We start from the raw sequence: 24,910 nt of genomic DNA on the forward strand, positions 1-24,910 counted from the left end.
GCTGGGAGTTTGGAGAGGATCAATGGGGCCAGTCTGAGGGAGAGAAGGGGAAAGGAGAGACTTTTGTGGGGCAAGCCTCAGGAAGAGAAGGGAAGAGGAGAGGCTGATCGTAACTACTCATTAATGTTCAATCTTTAACTGTCAATTTATTAAGACCAATCACATAGTTCCATAGCAAAGCACGGACTAGTATTAAATATATGTCACTGATCTTCTTCAGTATCGTATGAGTAGTCCTTGACTTACGACCTCAATTGGGACAGAAATTCTATTGCTGAGCAAGGCGGTTCAGTAGCCATGCCTTTTTATGATTTTTTTTGACCCAGTAGTAAAATGAATCACCACAGTTTTTAAGTGAACCATGTGGCTGTTAAGTGGATCCTATTTCTGCCATTGAGCATCATAAATATAGGCTGGATGCGAAGCACCCAATTTTGCGTATGTGACCATAAGGAGGATGCTGTGAAAAGTCGTAAGTCCTTTTTTTCAGTGTTATGGTAACATTAAATGGTCACTAAACAAACCGTTTTAAGTCCAGGATGAGCAGTATTTAAGCATTTCACTTCTGCAATGTTCCACCCAGATGAAACAGCTTTTGGAGGTCTTGAAGATGAACCCCTTGCTTTGGCCTCGAGAAACGGGGCAGGAGAGAAGAAATGGTTGCTTAGACCTGAGAAAGAGGAGCGCATCGGAAGGGGATGGAGAACAGCCTGGCCTTAACGTTGCTATTCTTTAAAAGAGGCAGGAAAGATTTTGGATAAGGTGTCACGATCCTTTTAATTCACCCAGAACAATAAAACAGCACCTCTAGAACCCTGTCATTGTCTAATATTTGACCAGATCTTAGACCTACCTTGAAAGACTGATAGGCACCTAAGGATTTTGAAGCTATAATTTAGTTTGGGGGTATCCAACCTTGGCAACTTTAAGACTTGTGGATTTTGACTTCCAGAATTCCTCAGCCAGCCGATCAATTTTGGAAGGGACCTTGGAGGTCTTCTAGTCCAACCTCCTGCTCAAGCAGGAGGCCCTACACCATTTCAGACAGGTGGCCATCCCAGTTTCTTCTGGCCATCCTCCAGTGATGTAGCACCCACAACTTCTGAAGGCAAGGTGTTCCACTGGTTGATTGTTCTCCCTGTTAGAAAGTTTCTCCTTAATTCCAAGTTGCTTCTCTGCTTGATTAGTTTCCATCCATTGTTTCTTGTCCTGCCCTCTGGTGCTTGGGAAAATAAGTTGAAGTCCACAAGTCTTAAATTTGCCAAGGTTGGACATCTCTGTTGTAGAGTTTATCTACAAAAGTGCATATGTTGTTTTCTCCAGCTTAGCTCCCATTAGATCAGAGGTGTCCAATCTTGGCAACTTTAACACCTGTGGACTTCAACTCCCAGCATTCCCTAAATAGCATTCTGGGAGTTGAATTCCACATTTCTTAAGTTTGGACACAATCAAACTGGAAGTAACCAGGGCAAAATTGCTGGAGATGGGATATAGGACAACCTCCGCTCAAGGAACTTAAAACCACTAGAAACATGTTGAGGTTATTCATTTTGCTCCTCTGTCTTCTCCTTACTGTCCCAGTTCATCCCCATTTCCAAGCAAAGATTGGGAGGAATGAATAGCAACAGCAACAGCACTTAAGACTTATATACCACCTCACCCTGCTCTCTAAAGCGGTTTACAGATTCAGCATGTTGCCCCCAATAATTTGGGTCCTCATTTTACCCACCTCGGAAGGATGGAAGTCAACCTCAAGCTGGTTGGGATCGAACTGCAGGCAATGAGCAGAGTTAGCTTGCAATGCTACATTCTAACCACTGCACTACCCCAGATAGATGATAGATAGAGCAATAGCACTTAGCATTTAGACTTATATACCGCTTCTTAGTGCTTTGCAGCCCTCTCTAAGTGGTTTACAGAGTCAGCATATTTCCCACATCAATCTGGCTCCTCATTTTACCCACCTCGGAAGGATGGGAGGCTGAGGCAACCTGGAACCGGTCAGAATCGAACTGCTGGCTGTGGGCAATGAGTTAGCCTGCAATTCTGCATTCTTCCCACTGCGCCACCATGGCTCTATGAAATTAACCAGTGCCGCCAGAGTTATCTATGGTAGGTAAAAAACTGTTGTAGACGTTCTACAAGTTAATAACAGATTGTTAACAGAGGGCTTTGAAGTTTAACCTTGTTGTTGATTAACCTGTTAACTATTTTTTCTTCGTATACATGCATATATACATGTGTGTCAGGGGTGGGCTCCTGCCAGTTCTAGTATCTTCTATAGAAGAGGTTCCACAAATCTACCGTGCCATTTAGAACCGGTTCCAGCTCCCTCCCCCCGCCAGTCCTCACATCATCAAGATGAAGAGCGAGAGGAGGAATTCTGGGAGTTGAAGTCCACAAGTCTTAAAGCTGTCAAGTTGGAACATCCCTGGTTTTTTTTTTTCTAAAGGTGAGGGGTGCAAGGGTCTTGTAACTTGACAGCTTTAAGACTTGTGTGCTTCAAATGCCAGCATTTCTGAGCCAACATTTTGGTTGCTAAGCAAGAGCGTTGTTAAGTGAGTTTCACCACATTTTATAAGTTGGCCACGCCCACCTGGTCACATGGCTGGAAAGCCACTCCCACCCAGTCCCATGGCCGGCAAGCCACTCCCACCCAGTCACATGGCTGGCAAGCCACTCCCACAAAGCAGGCCACACCTACAGAAGAGGTTCTAAATTTTTTGAAACCCACCACTGGTGTGTGTATGTATAACATATGACAGTCAAACTGGATTGCAAATAAATGTAAACACTTATAAATCTTGGACCTGTTTCGCAATGGGGAAAGCTATTCTTGTTGCAATATACTTGCTATTGTGCAACTAGGGGGCATAATGTGTGTTTTTGATTTTTGTCTTTTTAACTCGCACCTTTTTGTCTAGTTTTGTTTCGCCTTTGTAAGCCCCCCCCTTTGCATTTTAATTTTCTGAATAAAATAAAATAAAATAAGGGAAAAGCAGCCCCCCATATCCGACAGATAAGACTCCCCCCCCCTCTTAGTGGAAGCGGCCCTCACCCCCAAACTCCTTACCGGAGAGTGAGTAATCGGTGTTGGTCATTCGCATGGCCGGCGTGTACGAGACGCTTGGCATGTCGTGCCCTTTCTTCTGCTTACGTCGATACCACACAAACAGTGCCAGCAAAACCATAATAATTAGCAGGAGGATAATAATTCCAGAGATTGCTCCCACTGAATGCCTCTCAGATCCAAGAGCGGGGCTAATTTTAGTATAGGGATTTAATTCTTCCATCATGAGAGCCGCTGTTAAAAATAATTCACAATGCACCATTAAATTAAGTGGCGGAGGCCAGGTTGCAAGAAAGGGCCAGCTATTACGGGGATTACAGTTCTTAAAGCCTTCCATCAGCTCGTCTGAAAGGGGTCCGTGGAACTATAACTCCCAGCAGCGCCAGCCCACGGGGCCAAGAGCGAGGGATGCTGGAAGATGTGGTCTGGCAATACCTGGAGAGCTACTCTTTGGGCCCCCATGCTGGTTGGAAGGAAACCTCAGCTAGCCCCAAGAAATCGCCTTCCTCCCGTTTCATGGTTTTACAGGGTGCATCTCTGCCCCACGTGCCAGCTTTTGATTCACTTCAATGGCAATTTAGACTTGTATACAGCTTCCCAATGCTTCCCAGCCCTCTCTAAGCAGTTTATAGAGTCAGCCTCTTGCCCCCAACAATCTGGGTCCTCATTTTACCCACCTTGGAAGGATGGGAGGTTGAGTCAACCTTGAGCCGGTCAGGATCGAACTGCTGGCAGTGGGCAGAGTTAGCCTGCAATACTGCATTCCAACCACTGTGCTTTATGGAGGTGGGAGCAACTAGTCCTATGCAGATGACCTCTCCTAGTGGTTTTAGGCAAATCTGCCTTAATGAAACGCAAGGGGTAGGAGGATCTACAAAGAGGCAGGCAAGAAGGCAAGACGACGGCCCACAAAAGTGGAAGCAAAGCTCCAACTTTTCTCCCTGCACTGCGCCTAGTCGTGGCACCCATGTTGACTTATTTTGACCCGCCTTTAGACATCCTTCTGGGAGATACTGGGGAGAGAAAGAATGTCCCAAACAGGACCATTTATTTTATTTTATTTATTTATTTAGAAGATTTATATGGCCGCCCACTCACTCACAGTGACTCTAGGTGGCTTACAAAAAGTCCAAAACCCAATATAAAAAGAATAAAAAACAATGCCCCTCCCCCATCCCTCTGGGGACATCACACCACCAAACAAGCCACTTGATGGGCTCCATCCCGCGTTGAGTTCCCCAGGCCAGTTGCTAAAACCAGGGCCTTGTTTCCAAGTGGGGGCCAGTCTAATCTCTGTGGGGATGATGTTCCAAAGGGAGGGAGGGAGGGTGGGAGCCACCATGGAGAAGGCCCTTCTTCTTCAGTGTTTTGCTAGGTGTAGCTCTTCAGGCGAGGGGACCTACAACCCTTGTCTCCCCGCTCTGTTGGGTTGGGTAGTTGACCTGGAAGAGACAGTCCCTCAGATAACCCAGTCTTTCAACCATAAAGGGAAAGGGAAAGTTTCCCCTTGCACATATGTGCTAGCTGTTCCCGACTCTAGGGGGCGGTGCTCATCTCCGTTTCAAAGCTGAAGAGCCAGCATTGTCCAAAGACGTCTCCGTGGTCATGTGGCCGGCATGACTCTACGCTGAAAGCGCACGGAATGCTATTCCCTTCCCACCAAAGGTGGTTCCTATTTTTCTACTTGCATTCAACCAGCATCTTGAATTGAAGCAAATTGTCAGCCAATGCAGCGTCCACTGGAGAAGGGACACCTGTGCACACCTGGGACTGTGCAATGATATACGATGGCATCTGAATTGGACGGTTTTATTCTAGCAAAGTAAATGCCTTTTTTGACGCATGACTGAGTCTACCTCTATATTGGGCCATCTTTGTTAAACCCCAGCTTTTCGGCTTTCCTTCAGAAAGGTTCTTAGGTTTCTAGTCCTCATGGAAAAAAGTCGAGCCAAAGCCAGACAGTCTACCAACCCTGCCTTTTCCCCCTCCCGTGTGAATTTCTTCCAGGGTATCAACATTTTTGGGGTGTGTGTGTGTGTCTTTTTGAACTGTTCTTGGAAGAATGGCCCGAGTTGAAGGCTCCGTTGAAAAGGAAGACAAGCAGGGGGTGGGGAGAGAGAGAAGGAGTTGCCTCACCTTGATCGCACCTGATCCCTTTGAAGCCGGGACTGCAGTAACAGGTCCCTGTAACATAGTCACAGGTGGCGTTATTCATGCATTCGCAGAGCTGCTGGCAGCCGTAACCAAATGTTCCTTGCGGACACTCTGAAAAGGTGGAAATGTGAAAAAAAAGTCTGGAAACCAGATTTTGCCAATCTAAATTATTTTTGTAATAGAGCAGGGGTGTCAAAGTGGGAGCCCTGATCTGGCCCATGGGGTAATTAGATGTGGCCTGCGAGACTGCCCTGGAAACAGTGAAAGACTGGCCCGCGGTGCTTCTGCCAGTAAAAACAGGCTCCTGAGCTCCATTTTCAGCTGCAACAGCCTCCTGCAATCCACTGCCAGGCAAAATGGAGCTCAGGAGGGCCGTGTGCAGCCTTCCCGAGCTCCCTTTTCACTGGCAGAGGGTTGTAGGAGGGCGTGGCAGTCAAAAGTGGAGCTCGGGAATCTGTTTTCACTGGCAGAAGCACCGAGGACCACTACAAGTGCCCCTAAAAGGAGTGAAATCGAGGCTGGCCATACCCACCCTGGCCATGTTCCCCCAAACCCAACCCGCGTGCATCCCTCCTCAGCTCCATTTTCACTGGCAGAGGGTTGTAGGAGGCTGCAGCAGCTGAAAACAGAGCTCGGGAACCCGTTTTCACTGGCAGAGCACTCAGGACACTAAAGGCGACCCTGACAGGAGTGACATTGAGCTGGCCACCGCTCATCCTGGCCATGTCCCCTCAACCCAACCCGCGTGCGGTCCTCCTGAGCTCCGTTTTCACTGCAGAGGGTTGTAGGAGGCTGCAGCAGCCAAAAACGGAGCTCAGGAACCCGTTTTCACTGGCAGAGCTCTCCGGCCACTACAGGCACCCCTGATAGGAGTGATAGTGAGCTGGCCATGCTCATCCTGGCCACGTACCCCCAACTCAACCCTAATGCGATCCTCAATGAAATCGAGTTTGACACCCCTGTAATAGAGGATCATCAGAAGATGCTAGTTAGGAAAAAAAACCTCAGGTAAACTATGCTGCCTTCCTATAGCACAGTCTTTTCCCAATCTTGGCCACTTTTAAGATGGGTGGACTTCAACTCCCAGAATTCCAAGTCAGCCATATAAATCTTGGGGGGGGGGGAAGATTTCCATTTTTGGTTTCGAGTGACTGTTTTCATTAGGGAGGGGCTACAGTTTGTGATGTTCTTTCGGATACGTTTTCCATAATGCTGAAGCTTCAATTTTCCCCTGAGATTTTGTGAGACCCGGAGGGGCTGCAGAGGGCTGGACAGATAGTTGTGACACAGTCACCTGTCCTCATCTCCTGACCACTAAATAAAGCTAGAACAAGGGAGTGGTGCGGTGGCATAGAGGCGGAGTTCTCGCCTCACAATCCAAAGGCTGTGAGTTTGATCCTAGGTTGAGGCAGATATTTCTCTCTCTGGGCCATAATGAGAATATATTAGCTGAAGAAAACTCCACACTGGTGACAGGAAGGACATCTGGCCAGTAAACACTCTGCTAGGTCCATTCAGTTGCCCATACTCCACTTCACAAGGGATTATGGGGGGGTCATCAAAAGAGGAGGGTGATCCACATTTTCTCCTCCAAAGCCTTTTCAAAAGCAAACGTTTATCGAATTCAATGAGAATTAAAAGGGGAGAAAAAAAACCTGTAAGAGAGTTTTTGGGCATAGAGACATGTCTGGTTCCTTGGAGCCCACTGAGATGATGGTGCACCTTCTCAATGAACATGGCCACCACTTTCTTAAACCATCTTTTGTCTTCCCCTTCAATGCTGGCTACCCTGAAGAGGATCAGGCTTCCAGATCCGGTTTCCCAATGGATTTCCCATCGTGCCCCTGGGGAGTCTATTTGGAAATGACCCAAAGAAGCAGGTCTGGTTATTGGCTCAACTGCAATCTAAACAGTTGCCTTTGACGGATTTTTAATTTAATTTTCACCAGCAACTTAAATGCAGTTTAAAGTGTCGCTCTTAATAGAGTCAACCCTTCTGTAATGCTAAGCATGAAAAATTTGCAAGAATTTTTGGAAAACTCTAAAGGTCACTCCCAAGTTTCTAGGCAAATGTATTTCTTCGAGGTTTGGGGTCTTGCAGCCTTGAACAAGACAAGCCTGGCGGGGTCCCTGCTCTCCTTCTCCAGGGACCCTCCGAACTGAAGCCGACCCTGAGGCCATCAAAACTTTATGTTTCTGTTTCCCCCTCACTCTCTCTCCAGACTGCCAGCATTTGGTTCCCCATATTTCTATCAGAGGGAACATGATTGAATGGCCAGTGACAAAATTTATTCATACAATTACCGTGATGGTGACAATAAATCTGACGGCAGCTTATTGTGTTTCTTTGGGCGATATTCAATAAGAAATGAAGAGGCCGGCTGTAAACCAGCTGGTGACTCTACTACGCTAGTGGGAAAGTTTTGGGGACACACCCAGCTCTCTGCATTCCTCCTCGATCCAAGGCTTTGCAGATACACCAAGATAGGGGAGGGAGGGAGGGAGGAAGGGGAAGAGAGGGAGGAAAGAAGGAAGAATGGATAGGAGAGAGGGAGGAAAAAAGGAAAGGAGGGAGAGAAGGAGGGAGGGAGGAAGGGAGGGAGGAAGGGAGGGAAAAAGGAAAGGAGGAAGGGAGGAAAGGAGGAAAAAAGGAAAGAAGAGAGAGGGAGGGAGGAAGGAAGAAGGGAAAGTGGAGAGAGGGAAGAAAGAAGGAAGGATGGCTAGGAGAGAGGGAGGGAGGAAAGAAGGAAAGAAGGAGGGAGAGAAAGAGAGAGAGAAGGAGGGAGGGTGGGAGGAAAAAAGGAAAGAAGAGGCGGGGAGGAAGAAAGGGAAAAAGGAGGAAGGGAGGAAAGGAAGAAAGAAGAGGGATGGAGGAATGAATGAATGAAGGAGACGGAGGGAGGTGATGAGTTCAGCTCAGAATAAAAAATGCCCATTTCTGTGGATGAGGGGATGGTTGTGTGCATGCAGCCACACAGATGCTCTTTCTTCCACAGCACAGAACTCGAAGGGGGTGTCTTTTTTTTCTTTGGGGTTACTGAAGGCACCCCAAAACCCCCTCCAAAGCAAAGCAAGCCGTTCTCCCGAACTTACTCTGCTCACACTGTTTTCCGGTGAAGCCAGTCCTGCAGGTGCACTGCCCGGTGATGTGGTCGCAGTCAGCCCCGTTCTGGCACTGGCAGACGTTGGCACAGTTCTTTCCATAAAAGGCAGCTGGGCATCCTGGCGGGTTGGGATCCAGAAAGGACACAGGAAGAAGTCAAGCAACTGAAATTGGTCTCCCTTAGCCACGGCCTTTGCTGGGGGAGCTTAGGCCAGTAACCGGATTTGACTCTTAAGGTATAGCAGGGGATGATGGGATTTGTAACCAAACATCTCCACAAAGTTGGGGAAATGGTTTGGGCCAGTGTTTCTCAATCTTGGCAATTTTAAGATGGTTGGACTTCAACTCCCAGAATTCCCCAGCCAGCTTTGAATTCTGGGAGTTGAAGTCCACATGTCCAAGGTTGGGAAATACTGGTTTGGACTGTTAACAATCCCAAATAGGATTTAGAGGTTTCTCCTAAAGCCAACAGCCCTGCTATTTCTTAATCACAACTTTGAAGAATTTTTCAGACTTCCAAAACCACCACATATCTAATCAGGGAATCTGTGTTGAGCAAAGGAGAATGCTGTGTGTCACTATAAAATCAAGTATTTCTCTTTTTTGGGGTGGGGGTTCACTTGTTAGGATTGATTTATGTTTGCTGGGTTTTATTTGCTCTGATTTGGAGACTTTTAACAACCCCGAAAATGCTCAGAGCGGACACTAGGGGGCAGTGCCCACTTTATGCAGAAAACCTTCCCAGCAGGAGCCTCTCAAAGTCTTACTCTGCGAACAGAAGGGACCCGTCCAGCCAGGGGTACATCGGCATTCTCCGTTGTGGGGGCTGCACGTCCCACCATTGTGGCAACTGCACGAATGAAAGCAATCGCTTCCCCAAAAGCCCACCGGACAAGCTGGAGAGAGAGAGAGAGAGAGAGAGAGAAAGAGAAAACAAGAGAATATATCTTTCCATCCTTGAAACTAAAAAGAATTTCAAAGGTAGAATAATAGTGTTGGAAGGGACCTTGGAGGTCTTCTAGACCAACCCCTGCTCAGGCAGGAGACCCTATACCTTTCCAGGTATAGTTGTCAATAGTCTTCTTGAAAACCTCCAGTGTTGGAGCACCCACAACAACTCCTGGAATCAAGCGGTTCCATTGATTAGATCACTGATGGCGAACCTTATTAGGCCATGTTGGGCCGTTTTTCATTCTCCGGAGGCTTCCAGAGGCTTCCCTGAAGCCTCCAGAGGGCAAAAAACAGCTCAATGTGCAAACCGGAAGTCCGTTCCTGAACTTCAGGGAAGCCTCTGGAGGGCGAAAAACAGCTGAAAATCAAGGCCAAAAATGAGCTGGCCAGCACACATTCAGCTGGAGCTGACAGGACAATGCCTTGCATGCCCTCAGAAATGGCTCTGCGTCAGTGGTGGGTTCCATATCCCATTGCAACCGATACGGTTGCAACGGGGACGACGTCCTCCACATGAATGTGTGCGGGGTGCATGCAGACGTGCGCTGCACACGCATGATCTTACTGTCCAGCGATGCCTCCATGAGCCTCCGCAATGCTCCAGCTGCTCGGTGGAGCGTTGCGCAGGCACTGTTTGCGCCGTGCGCGGAAGCACCGAAGACGTTAAAGACAGGTAAGGAGCGTGGGCGGGCAGGTGGGTCCTCCGGAGCACCGTACGGGAACGATACCTGGTGCTCTGGGCAAGCTCCGGTACGTCCATACCGGGGTGTACCTCCTGCAACCCACCACTGCTCCACATGCCACCAGTGGCACGCCATATGTTTGCCATCACGGGATTAGATGTTCTCAATGGAAATTGAGAAAGGAAATTTCTCAATTTTAAGGAAATTTCTCCTTAATTCTAGGCTGAAGCTCTCTTTAATGATCTTCTACCCATTGCTTCTTCACCTGCCCTCAGGGCAGAGGTGGCATTCAGCCGGTTCGGGTGAACCGGTAGCGGAAATTTTAACAGGGTGTCCCTTTAAGGTACTTCGACGTGGGGGGTAGGGAGGACCATAAAGGGACAGGCCAAAGAAGCAGCCTTTTCTGCCAGCTCTGTGGGTGCGGCTTGGTGGGCGTGGGGTAATGTGACTGAGTGGGTATGGCCAGCTGAATGTCACTCACAGCAAGGTGCCACCCCAACTTGCGGAAAGTGAAGTCAAGTTGGCCACACCCACTCAGTCACATGACACTCCCCCAAACAAGCCACGCCAAGCCACGTCCACTGAACCAGAAGTAAAAAAAATTGAATCCCACCACTGCCTCAGGGACTTTGGAGAATAGAGTGACCCTCTCATCTTTGTGGCAGCCCCTCAAATACTGGAACACTGCTATTATGTCACCCCTAATTCTTCTTTTCACTAGACTAGACAAATCCAATTCCTGCAACTATTCATTGAATGGTTTAGCTTCTGGTTTCCTAATCATCTTTGTTGCTCTTCTCTGCACACTTTCTAGGGTCTTAGCACCATTTTTTGTGTCATAATGACCAGAACTGGGCACTTTTAACTATTTTAACTATTTTCATCAAATAGCCACATTCCGCATCTTCTTCCAAAGAGATAAATTCACTCTGTACATGCACTGAAATCTATCCCATTGGGGTGGCAGGGCCAGGATACAAAAGGACCAGAGGTGAAACAGATGTATGTTGAAAGATCAGCCCTGCTTCATATCTGACAGTTCTCCAAGCCACCAAAACCTACCCCAAAATATAAATGGGAGAACAGGCAGACCTACAAAAGGATTTCTGAATAATCTGTGCAAACTTGTTTTATTAGGGGAAAAAGCCATGAACATGTGTGCATTAGGGTGCGTTGTGTTAACAAAATAAGTTGCAAGGAAAGTGTGCTCAGCTATGTGCAAAAAACTGATGCAGAAATGGGAGAAATAGATTTTGGAACCGGCAGACTTAAAAATGGAATGAAAATGGAATTTATTGTCTCTTCTGAAATTGATGCAGCATTTTTAGGGCAAGAAAATTATGTCCTGAACTGCATCAAGCATTAAGCAAGTTCCCACATTACTTTAAGCTATCTAAGAGTAAAGTGGTGGATAAAGTGCACAAATAAATGTGTATGATGGCTTGTTTAACCAGTCATCTTGGCTTCCAGCAACCCAGACATTCTGGCATTTCAAAATTCCTATCTCTATATCTCTATATCTCTATACCCATATCCATATCCATATCCCTCCCCCCCCTCTCTCTCCCTTCTCTTTATCTATCTATCTATCTATCTATCTATCTATCTATCTATCTATCTATCTATCTATCTATCTATCTATCTATCTATCTCTATCTATCTCTTTCTCTTTCTCTGTCTCTGTCTGTCTGTCTGTCTGTCTGTCTGTCCCTATCTATCTATCTATCTATCTATCTATCTATCTATCTATCTATCTATCTATCTATCTATCTATCTATCTATCTATCTACTTCTCTTTCCTATCTATCTATCTATCTATCTATCTATCTATCTATCTATCTATCTATCTATCTAATCTATAGCTTCCTCTGTCTCTATCTATCTATCTATCTATCTATCTATCTATCTATCTATCATCTATCTATCTATCTATCTATCTATCTATCTATCTATCTATCTATCTATCTACTTCTCTTTCCTATCATCTATCTATCTATCTATCTATCTATCTATCTATCTATCTATCTATCTATCTATCTATCTATCTATCATCTATCTATCATCTATCTATCTATCTATCTATCTATCTATCTATCTATCTATCTATCTATCTATCTATCTATCTATCTATCTATCATCTATATCTATGAATGAATGAATGAATGAAATATTTGCTACTGGCCCAATTTAGCAGGAATGAAGAGGAATTTCTCAAGCCTTTCTGAAAAGTAACCACCCACGAAATTGATAGCCTGACTAATTTTTATTTTGATTGACAGCCATATTGAACTCGTGGAAGACCTACAATAAAAGCAAAATTGCAGCTGTCTGTTTTTATCCAATCCCTACTGTATCACTGGAGGTTTGATGTATTTTGTAACAAATGCTGTTTAATATCCCCTGCTGCACAGTGAATATGGAAAAAAAGAGAAACATTCTGGGAACATGCTGGTGTCCCTGCAATGTCCCATCGCTGGCGAAGGTTTTGTTTCGAAAATGCTACTTTCAGGATCCGCAGATGTCAATCTTCTGTCGAGGCAATTTAGAAAAAATGACTACCTGTGCTTCTAAGACTCTAACAAGTAAATTACACGCAAGAGGAACCCTGAAAGAATTTCTCTTCTGTCTATAGCAATATGGAAGTCACCGTACAACATCGTCAATCACTTAATTATTTCTTCAGGAAAGTTTTGAAAAGAATGGGCTTTCCTTTAAAACAATAAAAAAAGTTGGTCTTTTGGGTGGATTAAGGCAGCGTATTAAGTGGAAAACCTCTTCTGGGTGAAAGATTCAAGTACAATTCTTGGCCAACTTTAAAGTTTTGTAAAATAGGTATAGTTTCTTGGCTGAAAGACGCCCTTTTCATATAGAAAAGAGAATAGAGTAGAATAGAATTGAACAGAACTGGAAGGGACCTTGGAGATCTTCTAGTCCAGCCCCCTGCTCGAGCAGGAGAACCTACTATTTCAGATATGGCTGCCTAGTTTCTTCTTGAATACCTCCAGTGATGGAGCACCCACAATTTCTGGAGGCAAGCTGTTCCACTGGTTAATTGTCCTCACTGTTAGGAAGTTTCTCCTTAATTCCATATTGCTTCCTTCTTTGGTTAGTTTCCATCCGTTGTTTCTTGTCCTGCCCTCTGGTGCCTTGGAGAATAATTTGACCCCCTCTTCTTTGTGGCAGCCCCTCAAGTACTGGAAGGCTGCTATCAGGTCAGCCCTAATTCTTCTTTCCTTTAGACTGGCCAGACCCCAAACCTGCAGCCGTTCTTCTTATGTTTTAGTCTCCAGGCCTTTGATCATCTTAGTTGCTCTTCTCTGAATCTTTTCCAAGGTCTCAACAACGTTTTTGTAGTATGGGGACCAAAATTGGTTTCAGGATTCCAGGTGTGGTCTTACTAGGGTTTGATAAAGCGGTACTAATACTTCATGTGATCTTGATTCTATGCCTCTGTTTATGCAACTCAGGAGTGTATTAGCTTTTTTTGGTTGCTGCTGCACATCATGCAGCTAGGAATCCAAGGTGCCTCTTTATTATTTATTGGGGTCTTTGTGTACAATTAGTTGCAGAGGTGTCAGAGGGGGAAAAAGGACCATTGCAATCGTTACCAGGCTGTGGTACTGAGCCGTGCAAGCAGTGCACAGGTGTGCAACTCCACTTGTCCGAGCAATGGGTGCTCATAGTAGAGCATGAAGCTCCATTTGGGTGAGCAGCTTGTGTGCGTGCACCCACCACTCCCACAAATGGAGCTGCACGCGCAAGCAGTTGCACATGCCACTCATACAGAAACATCCCCTCTCCCCTCCCCTGCCATTCCAGAAAGATTGGGGACCGCTGCTATAATGGAGGCAATATAATGACCCCGTAATCCCTTGAAGGATGGGGGACTGAATGGAGCTGAGTGTCTACTGGCCGGATGCCTTTCCTGTCACCAAGGCGGAGTTATATTCAGCGGTTATATTTCCAACGTGCCCAGAGAGAGAAATATCTGCCTCTCCCTAGGATCCAACTCACAGCCTCCTAATTAGAGGTGGTACTCAGCAGGTTCTGACCACTTCTGGAGAACCGGCAGCAGAAATTTTGAGTAGTTTGGAGAACCGGTAAATACCGCCTCTGACTGGCCCCGCCCCCATCTATTCTCTGCCTACTGAGTCCCAGCTGATGGGGAGGGAATGGGGATTTTGCACTAACCTTCCCCTGGAGTGGGGAGGGAATGGGGATTTTATAGGCCCAGGATACCTGCGAGACCACCTACTGCCACCGGTAGCCTCCCACCATCCACTGCAATCCCATAGAGAGTGTCGCCTAGCGACCCCCAGGGGGAGAGCCTTCGCTGTGGGAGCGCCTTCCCTCTGGAATGAGCTGCCCCCGGAGCTTCATATAATCCCCGACCTCTGGTCCTTCCGACGCGCCCTAAAAAGTTGGCTTTGCCAGCAAGCCAGCCTGGCCTGAACAAAACAAAATAAATGATTGATCATTGTTAATTTTAATTGAATTTTCTTAAAAATGTCATTGTTAATTCTAATTGGGTTTGTTTGGGATATTCTATTTAATTCTTTTTAACTTTTGTAATATGTGTTTTTTTTAATGTTGTATGCCGCCCTGAGTCCTTGGGAGAAGGACAGCATATAAATCTAATAAACCAACCAAACCTACAGTATCCTTCCCCTGCTATGCCGACCAAGCCACGCCCACCAAGCAATGCCATGTCCACCAAGCCACGCCCACCAAGCAATGTCACGCCCACCAAGCCACGCCCACCAAGCAATGCCATGCCCACCAAGCCACGCCCATAGAACCGGTAGTAAAAATGTTTTGAATCTTACCACCGCTCCTAATTATGATGCTACCACCCCACTCTCTAATGGAGACCATATGAATAATCTAATTGTGTAGAGTGGAGTGTGTACATGTGTTTGAAATACCATTGTTCTCTCCAAAAAAATGTCGCCATGGCATCGTTTCCCCCCCCCCCCATCAGCTCCCAATGGAAATTAAATTCAAAGTCTTGTCTCTATCCTGCTCTTCATGCAGCATTTCTACGGTTGAGAGCCATGCGCAGAGTTTTCTATGATGTTTATTCAGAAATAATTCTCCAACTAAGATCCCTTCCAACCTTAATTAAAGGCTTCCTGCCTTTAGGTCGTGCCCTTCTGTTGCTTCCTGTTGAGCACAGCTGGGAAATGAGCAATGAACAACTAGTTGTAATAATTATTTTTTCCATGGCTCTCTTAACTGTCCCTTATTTCGGTTCCTGGTATGGTGGGAAAATCGTATTAAAGGGTCTTCCTATCTCCCCCACCCTTTTATGGGTTCCATATTTATGAAGTGAAACAATATCCTATAGAGGGGGTATAGGAAGAATTTCGTAATTAAATCCCTACCTCTACAAATTGTCATTAAGCAGTAATTAGGAGAACCTCTTTGGGGGCAATTAATAGACTATTCACGAGTAATTCTAGTGATGATGTTCTTCAAGAACCAATAAACTGGGCTGCGTGTCCCGACAGGAAGCTTTTGATTAAACAACCATTGACATGAAATATCCAGTCATGCATTTCCAATAAGATACATGAATGAATGGCAATTTTTATAGGGAAGATTCAGACAGGAACCAGATGGCACCAATAACAATTATCTCGGGTTCAGAAAAAGTGGATTATTCACCCGTTAAGAGATTTCCCGTAATGTAATCTGCAGGATTGTGAATACAGGTAGTCCTCTATTTATGACCACAATTGAGTCCAAGAATTCTGCTGTTAAGTGAGTTTTGCTCCCTTTTACAACCTTTCTTGCCACAGTTGTTAAGTGAATCACTGCCATTGTCACCTTAGTAACACGGTTGTTAAGTGAATCAGTCTTCCCCGTTGATTTTACTGGTCAGGGATCATGTGATTTCAGGACACTGCAACCGTCATAAATACGAATCAGCTGCCGAGCGGGTGAATTTTGATCACATGACCATAGGGATGATATAACGGTCGTAAGTGTGAAAACCAGTTGTCAACAGTTTTCCAGTGCTGCTGTAACTTTGAATGGTGACGAAATGAGCAGTTGTAAGTCGAGGACTACTTATAAACATATTGTTATCCCTCAACAGTTTCAAGACACGTCAAGAAATTATTTATCTTCTCTGTGGTTGTGTTCAAGTAAAGATCTACTAGGTGCATCCATTGGACATTGATATTGTATAAGGTCTTCTGCCTTGATCAGGGGGTTGGACTAGAAGACCTCCAAGGTCCCTTCCGGGCCTATGATTCTAACATACTAAGCATGGATTGCAGTAACTATGGTTAATGGTTATTTTGGTCTTAATCCTGCTCATTTGAAAAAAATATATGCAGCCATTTAATATGCAGATCTTAAAGATGGGTTAACTCATAATCAGGTTAAGAAGGTGCCGAGAATGCATGAATTAAGAATCAAAGAACTAGCATTCCAAAAAGTGAACCTAAATAAGTGGTTTCTGCCAAAAATATACTTGAAATGAAAACCTATCTATTTACCCATAAATATACATCGTTAGGCAATCAAACCGGTCAGTCCTAGAGGAGATCAACCCTGACTGCTTTTTAGAAGGCCAGATCCTGAAGAGGAAACTCAAAGACTTTGGCCACCTAATGAGAAGGAAGGACTCCCTGGAGAAGAGCCGGAAATGCTGGGAATGATTGAGGGCAAAAGAAGAAGGGGAGGACAGAGAAGGAAGTGGCTGGATGGAGTGACCGAAGCAGTTGGCGTGAGCTTCAATGGACTCCAGAGGATGGTAGAGGATAGGAACTCCTGGAGGAATATTGTGCATGGGGTTGTGATGGGTCGGACACGACTTCACAACTAACAACAACAAGTTCAACAAAAAGCTGCTTTGTCACCACCAACATTGCCAGATAGCATCAGGGAGGCGATATTGGAATTAGAGGCAAGTCAGTTGAAACTTAATTCTGTCTTATTTTTCATTAGGAGTAAATTACACAGTGTCGTTTGGGAGTTTCCCTTTGATCAAGCTATTAGTGGCCAAAAGTGCTGCTTGTCAACTTCAATTGGGCAACAACAACAACAACAACACATTGGTAACCTCAAAAGAAAATTGCTGCAATGGTATGCAAACTAAAAAGATTGCAGGTTTCTCTTACTTTGTGAGCAATCTTTGCCGATCCATCCTGGGAAACACTGGCAAGAGCCATCCGTAGGAGTGCAGGTCCCATTGTTTGTACACAAGCACAACTCAGCACAGTCTTTCCCATATCTTCCACTTGGACACACTGTGGAGACAAAAGCAGGCTATTAGGGTTGCGTTGTGTTGAATCTCCTCTTGAAGCTCACCAGGCTTGCATAGTGTTGAAGAACGTGGCTCTCCGAGGAGTTGGGCGTTGACTTTGGGTTGACCTTCTACCAGTTCCTGCCTTTGTACAATGAGTAAAGGGAAAGAAACCGACATTTAATCCAGACAAGATTTTCATTTGGACGTTCTGTATGAAAAACCTTGTGTTAAATGGAGTTGTCCTGCCCACCAGGAACCAAATTCATAGACTGTTAGAAAGTCAGGAACTCAACTCACTCTGCAGAAGTGCAGATGCACAGTCCACCAGCTCTCACCATCTTAGACTGCTGTGCCAGCTGTGATCCTGTCTAAAATCAGATTTACCTTTTTTAAAACTTCGTGATCTCCGCTTCCACTGTTGCAATGCCGTCTAAGTACAGCTGTCCCTGGAAGGTGTTCAAGAAAGGGCTGGCCAGATGTTGGCAGGATAAAAACCACTGGAACACATGTTACTAATTCTGTGTCAGTTTTATTAGCTAAGTTATGTCTAGCCTATCAAAGAGGAAGGGGAGACATAATTGTCTTCCAGCACTTAGGCCAGGGGTGTCAGAATCGATCTCATTGAAGGCTGGATCAGGGTTGTGTTTGATCGTCAGGCAGCATGTGCACTAGAACCCGGAGGTTCGGCTTTTCTGGAGCGTGGCCCCAATAAGCGCATGTACGACGTTTCTGTGCAACCTTTTTGGCACTTGGTGACGAAAAGGTTCACCATCACTGGACTAGAAGAACTTCAAGTCCCTTCCAGCCCTATGATTCCATCCTTTATGCCTGTGATGGTAAACCTATGACACATGTGCCAGACGTGGCATGCAGAGTCTTCACTGTAGGCACGCATGCTTTTGCCAGCCGGTTCTCGCGGTCACCAGAGCACTGAAAAATGGTAGGAAATGGCCAGAAAAATGATCCAAAAAACAGGCATGCATGTGCCAGCCAGCCAGCTGGTCTTTGGGTTTCTTTGGTGCTCCGGCACGCGCACATACGCACATGTTCCAGTTTGGGCACTCGGTGCCAAGAGGTTTTGCCATCACTGCTCTATGCTTTCTACCTTGGAGTCCTAAAAGTTAGCTTGGATTAGAAAGAGACTCCCAGATGTTACAGAATTTATTATTTGAATACGCGCTCATGTATACCAATGTGTCAAGACTCAGCAGGTCATTTTCATGGACTGTTCTAGAAGATTGATTTGTCTGTGCAAAAAGGACCCAGAGCCTTTTTCAGTGATAGTCTCAACATTGTGCACTCCATACTAATGAGTTATGTATGGCTTCAACTTTGCCTGTGTTTAAACTAATATTACTTATTTCATGATGCTTTTCCTTGTACTCGCTCTTTTCATCTCTGCAATGTTAACATTAAAGAGTAATTTAATGGCTTAGTGCTTTTATTTATTATCTCTGCTCTTTTATCTCTCTGTTTCTAACTATAATTTACAACGTCCCATGATTGGTCAAAGTGCAGCTTTGAGATATATCAGACATTTCAGCAAAGCAACTATTCTGTCCGGATGCAAAACCGCTTCATCAAAATACAGCAAATATTATGCAAAACCCAACTGTCTTGGGAAATGAGTTCCGTATCATGGTAGACTTTCTAATAAATCTTCATTCTCCAAGATCCCATAAAGCTGAAGTGGAAGCCTTCAAAAAAGTTCATACTTCTCACAAACCATTAAACTCCCACCAAACTTGTGAATCTCAAGCACGTCTGTAATTGATGGATCTAAGAATTTCGAGAGAAGGACAAAAATATTCTGTTTAAGTCGGAATGGGCAGATACAACCGCAATGCTAATTTGTTATTAAAGTTCTGAAAAAGGACTGCATTCCCGTGCTATTAAAATTTCAGATGCGTTCTTGCAACTATCATGATTTATGGCTCAGATTCCTTACATGGCTATTAAAAATACTTGGAAATATATTATTCCTAGCTAAAGTGGCCTCTTTTGCTACCTGCCGCAGATCAGACATGCATAATCTGAGGGCCACCGTTAGCTCCTGAAAGCTTTAGATGTGGCTTCCAGAGCTCCAAAATTTACTACCAGGATGTAATTTTTAGCATGACAAAAGATGGAAAATGTTACATTTTCTGGAGAGTCACCCTAGTTCTCAGCCTCTACTTTGCATGCTGGCTATCAGCTGCCATAGTAATGGGGAAGGTGGGGGCTCATGGTATTTGGTGGGGGGGGGGAAACTAGGCACTGGAGGAGATATCATGAAGGGAGGTTTGTTCTCACCATCTTCTGCGCATGCTGAAGGCTCGTGTTTGGGTTTGGTCAAGGCCAACCGTCTCTGCATACCAACTGAACGAGGCCGCTTGAAGATGTGCCCCACGTGACACCTTTGGGAGCTGGAGATTGGGCATTGGGTTGGGGTAACTGGGGGGAGGGATTTGGGCAAATGTCTGATATGTACAAGTTTGCCTTTTTTTGCTTCAGTTCTTGCTTCACTTTCGCTGTTTTCATTTCATGTCCAGTAAAAGTACCTTTTCCCTAACTAATTGGAGTGGGGGGGGTTTCCTTTCTTAGATACTGAATGATACTGCAGCACGGCCAACACTAGTCGGTACTTTTCATGTTCTCTGGATTGAAATGCAAATGTGAACTCTCCTTCACAAGACCTGTTCAAACAGGCTGGGTGACTGTCTGTTCAGAATCAGAGGTGGGATTCTACGGTTTGGATCGGTTTGGGTGAACCGGTAGGTCTGACTTTCAGCTGGGAGCAAACAGGTTTGCTCCGAATTTCAGCTGGGCCCGTTCACCCACCCCTGCGCTACACTCCCCTTGATTCCCTTTTCTGAAGCCTAGCAGATGGGAGCACTGATTGCCCCACCTTAGCTGTCTTGCACTAAGGCTGCAGCAGAAGGTAAGTCTTCAAATGCATTGTGTGTGGTCAGCGAAACCGCTGTTAAACCGGTAGGATCCCATCCCTGTTCAGGATCAGGGCTGCCAAACTCACGGCCCACGGGCCGGATGTGACATGCGCTGGAGACGCCCACTCCCGGTTTACCGAAAGGGGAAAAAAGTCATGGTATATCATGTGATGACGCCATGACAATGCAGGTTTGACACCCCTGATCTAGATAATCCTCCAAGCCTCTTCCAACCCTTACATATCATAGAATCGCAGAATAACAGAGTTTGAAGGGACCTTGGAGGTCTTCTAGTCCAATCCCCTGCTCAAGCAGAAGGCCCTATACCCCGTGATGATGAACATATGACATGCATGCCAGAGGTGGCATGCAGAGCCCTTTCTGTGGGCATGTGCGCTGTTGCCAGCTGCCCTTCTGGCTTCTGGCACGCACACGGAAAACAGCCCAAAAAACCACCTGAAAGCAGCCTGAAAACAGCCCGAAAAATGGCCTAGAAATGGCCCAGAAAACGACCTGAAAACTGCCTGGAAAAAGGGCCGGAAAACTACCCCAAAACTGGCCTGAAAACAGCCAGAAAAATGCCCCCAAAACAGGCATGCACAATGGCCAGCCCCTCTTCAGGTTTATGATGCTCTGGCACATGCAAATACATGCGCATGCATGTATAGTCCAATTTGGGCACTCCAGTGGTGGGATTCAAATAATTTAACAACTGGTTCTCTGCCCTAATGGCCAGCTGGGTAGGTGGAGCTCAGTGGTCACATGACTGGATGGGTGTGGCCAACTCAATGTCATTCCTGTCGACGGGTGCTTCGCCTTAGCTGTTACAACGTAATCAGGGTTAACTGGAGAGACACTTTCTGTAAGCAGGTCAACAAAGATGAGGCTAGAAACAACACCAGAATGTTTCCTTCCTGCCTTCCTTACAGGATTAGCCCTGTAAAGTGGGGAAAAACAAAAGGAGATTTCTTCCAACAACCGGTTCTCTGAACTGCTTGGAAAGTTACCAACCGGTTCTCCTGAATAGGTGCGAACCGGCTGAATCCCACCACTGGGGCACTCGGTGCTGAAAAGGTTCACCATCATGGCCCCATACCATTCTGGACAAATGATTTTCCAATCTCTTCTTAAAATCTTCCAACGTTGCAGCATTCACAACTTCTGGAAGCAAGTTGTTCCACTAGTTAATTGTTCTCACTATCAGGCAAATTCTCCTTAGTTCTAGGTTGCTTCTCTCCTTGATTAGTTTCCCTCCTTACTTCTTATCCTGCCCTCAGGTGCTTTGGAGACCCTATCCTCACTGTAATTAAATGAGGATTGACTTGATCTAAGAGGGTTCATTTAGGAGAAAGCTCCTTAAAGATGATTAAGATCATCTTAAGCAGCATTTTCAATGCGAAATCAGATACCTTACATTAGTTAGGTCATAATGTCAAAATCAACCTAGCTTTCTCCTTGTTTTGTCAATCGGAATCACGCCGCTGAACCGTAATGTTGTATATGTGGTGGAAGGCAGTCCTGGGTGGCCGGAGGGAGGGGCTGCTTCCAGAGGGCAAAGAGACAGTGGAGCTTCGAATGTCTGGTGGCCAGAAAGAGAGCAAAGATGGATCCTTCCTAGCAGCTCACAGAATAGATTTATACTTATGCAGACAATTGCTTAGTCTGGCAAAATTAATGTCAGGCCCAAAGGACAACATGGGGGCTATTTCGGAGCAGTTCCTTGATTGTTGTTTGCCTGCAGACAGAATCTTGCCAGACTAAAGCAACTATCTGTGTCTTTGCTCTCTTCCTGCCCACCAGACATCCCGAGCTGTTCTGTCCCGTGATTCTAATGAATGTGCAGACCCAAGCCTGGCTGTCTGCCATGACTAATGAAGGAGATAAAGCCACCCCTTGACTAGGAGCCTAGAACGCTATCTTCAAGAACCAAGATTAGACTTACATAATGCTTTCTCAACTGCTAGTAAAGTGGACTGTTGTTTCCTGCAAAGATTCCCCTCCCGTCGCTCCACCTATAAGCTCTTTGGGAGGGGCCACAACAGTAGCCACTTGTCCCTATTTCCTTCTATGACGTCTTCTCCACACCTGCTCTCTTCTCTTCTCAGCGCTACGCACACACCTATCAGGGACAACCTCCCTCTGTTCCTCCTCATGGCTCCCTGACTCAGATGCCGCCTGGTGGCCAACAGGCCTCTCTAGTCCCTGCTCTGACTCCAAACACTCTCCAGAGTCTTCTTCATCCTCCAGAGCAGTCCCATAATGGTCATCGCTGCCAGTCCACCAACAGCTCAGCTGGCCGCTGCTGGGCCACAACACAAGCTCCGTTGTCTCTTTGTCCTCTGGGAAAGCAGCCCCTATCTCCTGCATCTCCAGACTAGATTCCACCACGGTAAGGATGCATTTAAAGTGTTTTAATTGACTACTTTTCCTGGCAAATCAAACAAACACCAAAACTCTAGTTCTGCTGGGTTTTACTTGTTTGATTTTTGATACAGGTCATCTTACAATTTTAATCTTACAAATGAGCCCGAAACTCCTGTCACTAAGTGAAACATTGATTAAGTGTGTTTGCCACATTTTACTAACTTTCCTGCCACAGCTGCAAAGTGAATCACTGCAGTTGTTAAATTAGTTATTATTATTATTTATTTATTTATTTATTTATTTATTTGTCTTGTATGCCGCCCACTCCCGGAGGACTCCGGGCGGCTCACAAAAGACAAGGGAAAGGGGGGAACAAGACAAAGACAACATTTTAAAAACAAAACCAACATTCACAATTTCTATGGAGGTAGATGCTTCTCAGCTCCCCCCAGCCTGCTGGAACAGTCAGGACTTGGTGGCTTTGCGGAAGGCTGGGAGGGTAGTAAGGATCCGGATCTCAACAGGGAGCTCGTTCCAGAGGGGCGGAGCTGCAACAGAGAAGGCTCTCCCCCGGGGAGTCGCCAGCCGACATTGGCTGGCAGATGGAATCCGGAGGAGACCCAACCTGTGCGATCTAATTGGTCTGAGAGAGGTAATCGGCAGGAGGCGGTCTCTCAGGTACCCTTTCAGTTAAAGTGTTGTTAAATGAATCTTGTTTTTCCATCGACTTTGCTTGTCAGAAGATTGTAAAAGGTGATCACAGGACTTCGGGACACAGCAACGGTCATAAGTATGAACCTTTTGCCAAGTGGCTGAATTTCGATCACATGACTATGGGGATTTCATAAGCATGAAAACGGGTCATAAGCCACTTTTTTTCCAGTGCTCTTCTAACTTGGAACAGTCTCAGAATTAACTGTTGTAAGTCGAGGACTACCTGCATTGTTAGAAATGATTTGTCTTAAACTGCCTACCTTGAGATGATGCAAATGGTTTAAACTTAGTTTGTAAAGGACAACCTGAAAGATATCCTGATAGAATTCTAGCAATTAGTAGCTATTATTTTAATCTATCTGAAATTGGACAATTTTTTACCAGGAGTTTATGAAGATTCTCAGTCATCCAGGTCCTGGTTGTCCCAAAGGTGCTTTTTTTCAAGAGGCAACTGGACTTTCTTGTTTTTCTTTGAAGACGTTTCACTTCTCATCTAAGAAGCTTCTTCAGCTCTGACTAGATGGTGGGGAATAAATGGATTGATACTTCTTGCAAATGACAGCTGGTCATTTGCATCCTTTTAGAGGCTTATCTGTGTCCTCAGGGTCACCTGAGTGGTGCAAATGGGTGTGGAGCCTTCTTGACTGCAGGGTGCTTTCTGCCCTGAGTCCCTCCACTGTTGAAAAGAGGCTCAGAGCTGAAGAAGCTTCTTGGATGAGAAGTGAAACGTCTTCAAAGAAAAACCAGAAAGTCCAGTTGCCTCTTGAAAAAGCATCTTTGGTTCTTTGGTTCAGGAGATTATGTTCTACCTTACAGAATACAGATTAACAGAATGGGAAGGGACCTTGGAGGTCTTCTAGTCCAACCCCTACCTAGGCAGGAAACCCTACAACACTTCAGACAAATGGTTATCCAACATCTTCTTAAAAACTTCCAGTTGGAGCATTCACAACTTCGGGAGGCAAGTTGTTCCATTGATTAATTGTTCTCACTGTCAGGAAATTTCTCCTTACTTCTAAGTCGCTTCTCTCCTTGATTAGTTTCCACCCATTGCTTCTTGTTCTGTCCTCAGGTCAGTGGTGGGATTCCAAAACTTTTACTACTGGTTCTGTGGGCGTAGCTTTGTGGGTGTGGCAGGGGAATCCCCATTCCCTCCCCACTCTCAAAATTTCTGCTACTGGTTCTCCAGAACCTGTCAGAACTGGCTGAATACCATCTCTGCCTTAGGTGCTTTGGAGAATGGCTTGACTCCTTCTTCTTTGGGGCAGCCCCTGAGATATTGGAAGACTGCTATCATGTCTCCCCTAGTCCTTCTTTCTATTAAACTAGACATATCCAGTTCCTGCAACCGTTCTTCATAGGTTTTAGCCTCCAGTCCCCTAATCCTCTTTGTTGCGCTTCTCTGCATTCTTTCTAGAGTCTCCACATCTTGTTTATAGTGTGGTGACCAAAACTGAATGCAGTACCTTCTATCTACTCTTGCTGTAAAATAGCGCTCAGGACTCCAGATCTGAAAATTATTTTGCCCAGCCTTCAACACAAGACCCACCTTTTCTACAATATATCATTTCTACTTTATTTAGTTATTTTTCAAATTTTCTTCTTCATAACTAGAGGAATGATCAAAGAGGGATGCAGTTTTGTAAACTCGGAAGCCAATTTACATCTGAAACAAACCAGGCTGAA

The 24,910-nt window shown here is 45.5% G+C and overlaps 1 protein-coding gene across 1 annotated transcript in view; it reads right to left on the minus strand.

The window, feature by feature from the left end:
- MEGF11 (multiple EGF like domains 11) overlaps window positions 1–24,910 on the minus strand; it is a 451,035-nt gene that overhangs the window by 30,568 nt on the left and 395,557 nt on the right. Inside the window, exons 15-19 of the mRNA XM_087707602.1 lie at window positions 17,092–17,220; window positions 9,095–9,223; window positions 8,318–8,446; window positions 5,207–5,335; window positions 3,074–3,304 (exon numbers count right to left, since the gene is read on the minus strand). Of these exons, the coding sequence (XP_087563728.1) occupies window positions 3,074–3,304; window positions 5,207–5,335; window positions 8,318–8,446; window positions 9,095–9,223; window positions 17,092–17,220 (747 nt within the window). The remainder of the gene's footprint in view (window positions 1–3,073; window positions 3,305–5,206; window positions 5,336–8,317; window positions 8,447–9,094; window positions 9,224–17,091; window positions 17,221–24,910) is intronic.

Source organism: Thamnophis sirtalis, unplaced genomic scaffold (genome assembly GCF_051295495.1).
Source record: "Thamnophis sirtalis isolate CommonGarterSnake01/CBP01778 unplaced genomic scaffold, rThaSir2_p1.2 scaffold_2, whole genome shotgun sequence".
In the NCBI taxonomy this organism is placed as follows: Eukaryota; Metazoa; Chordata; class Lepidosauria; order Squamata; family Natricidae; genus Thamnophis; species Thamnophis sirtalis.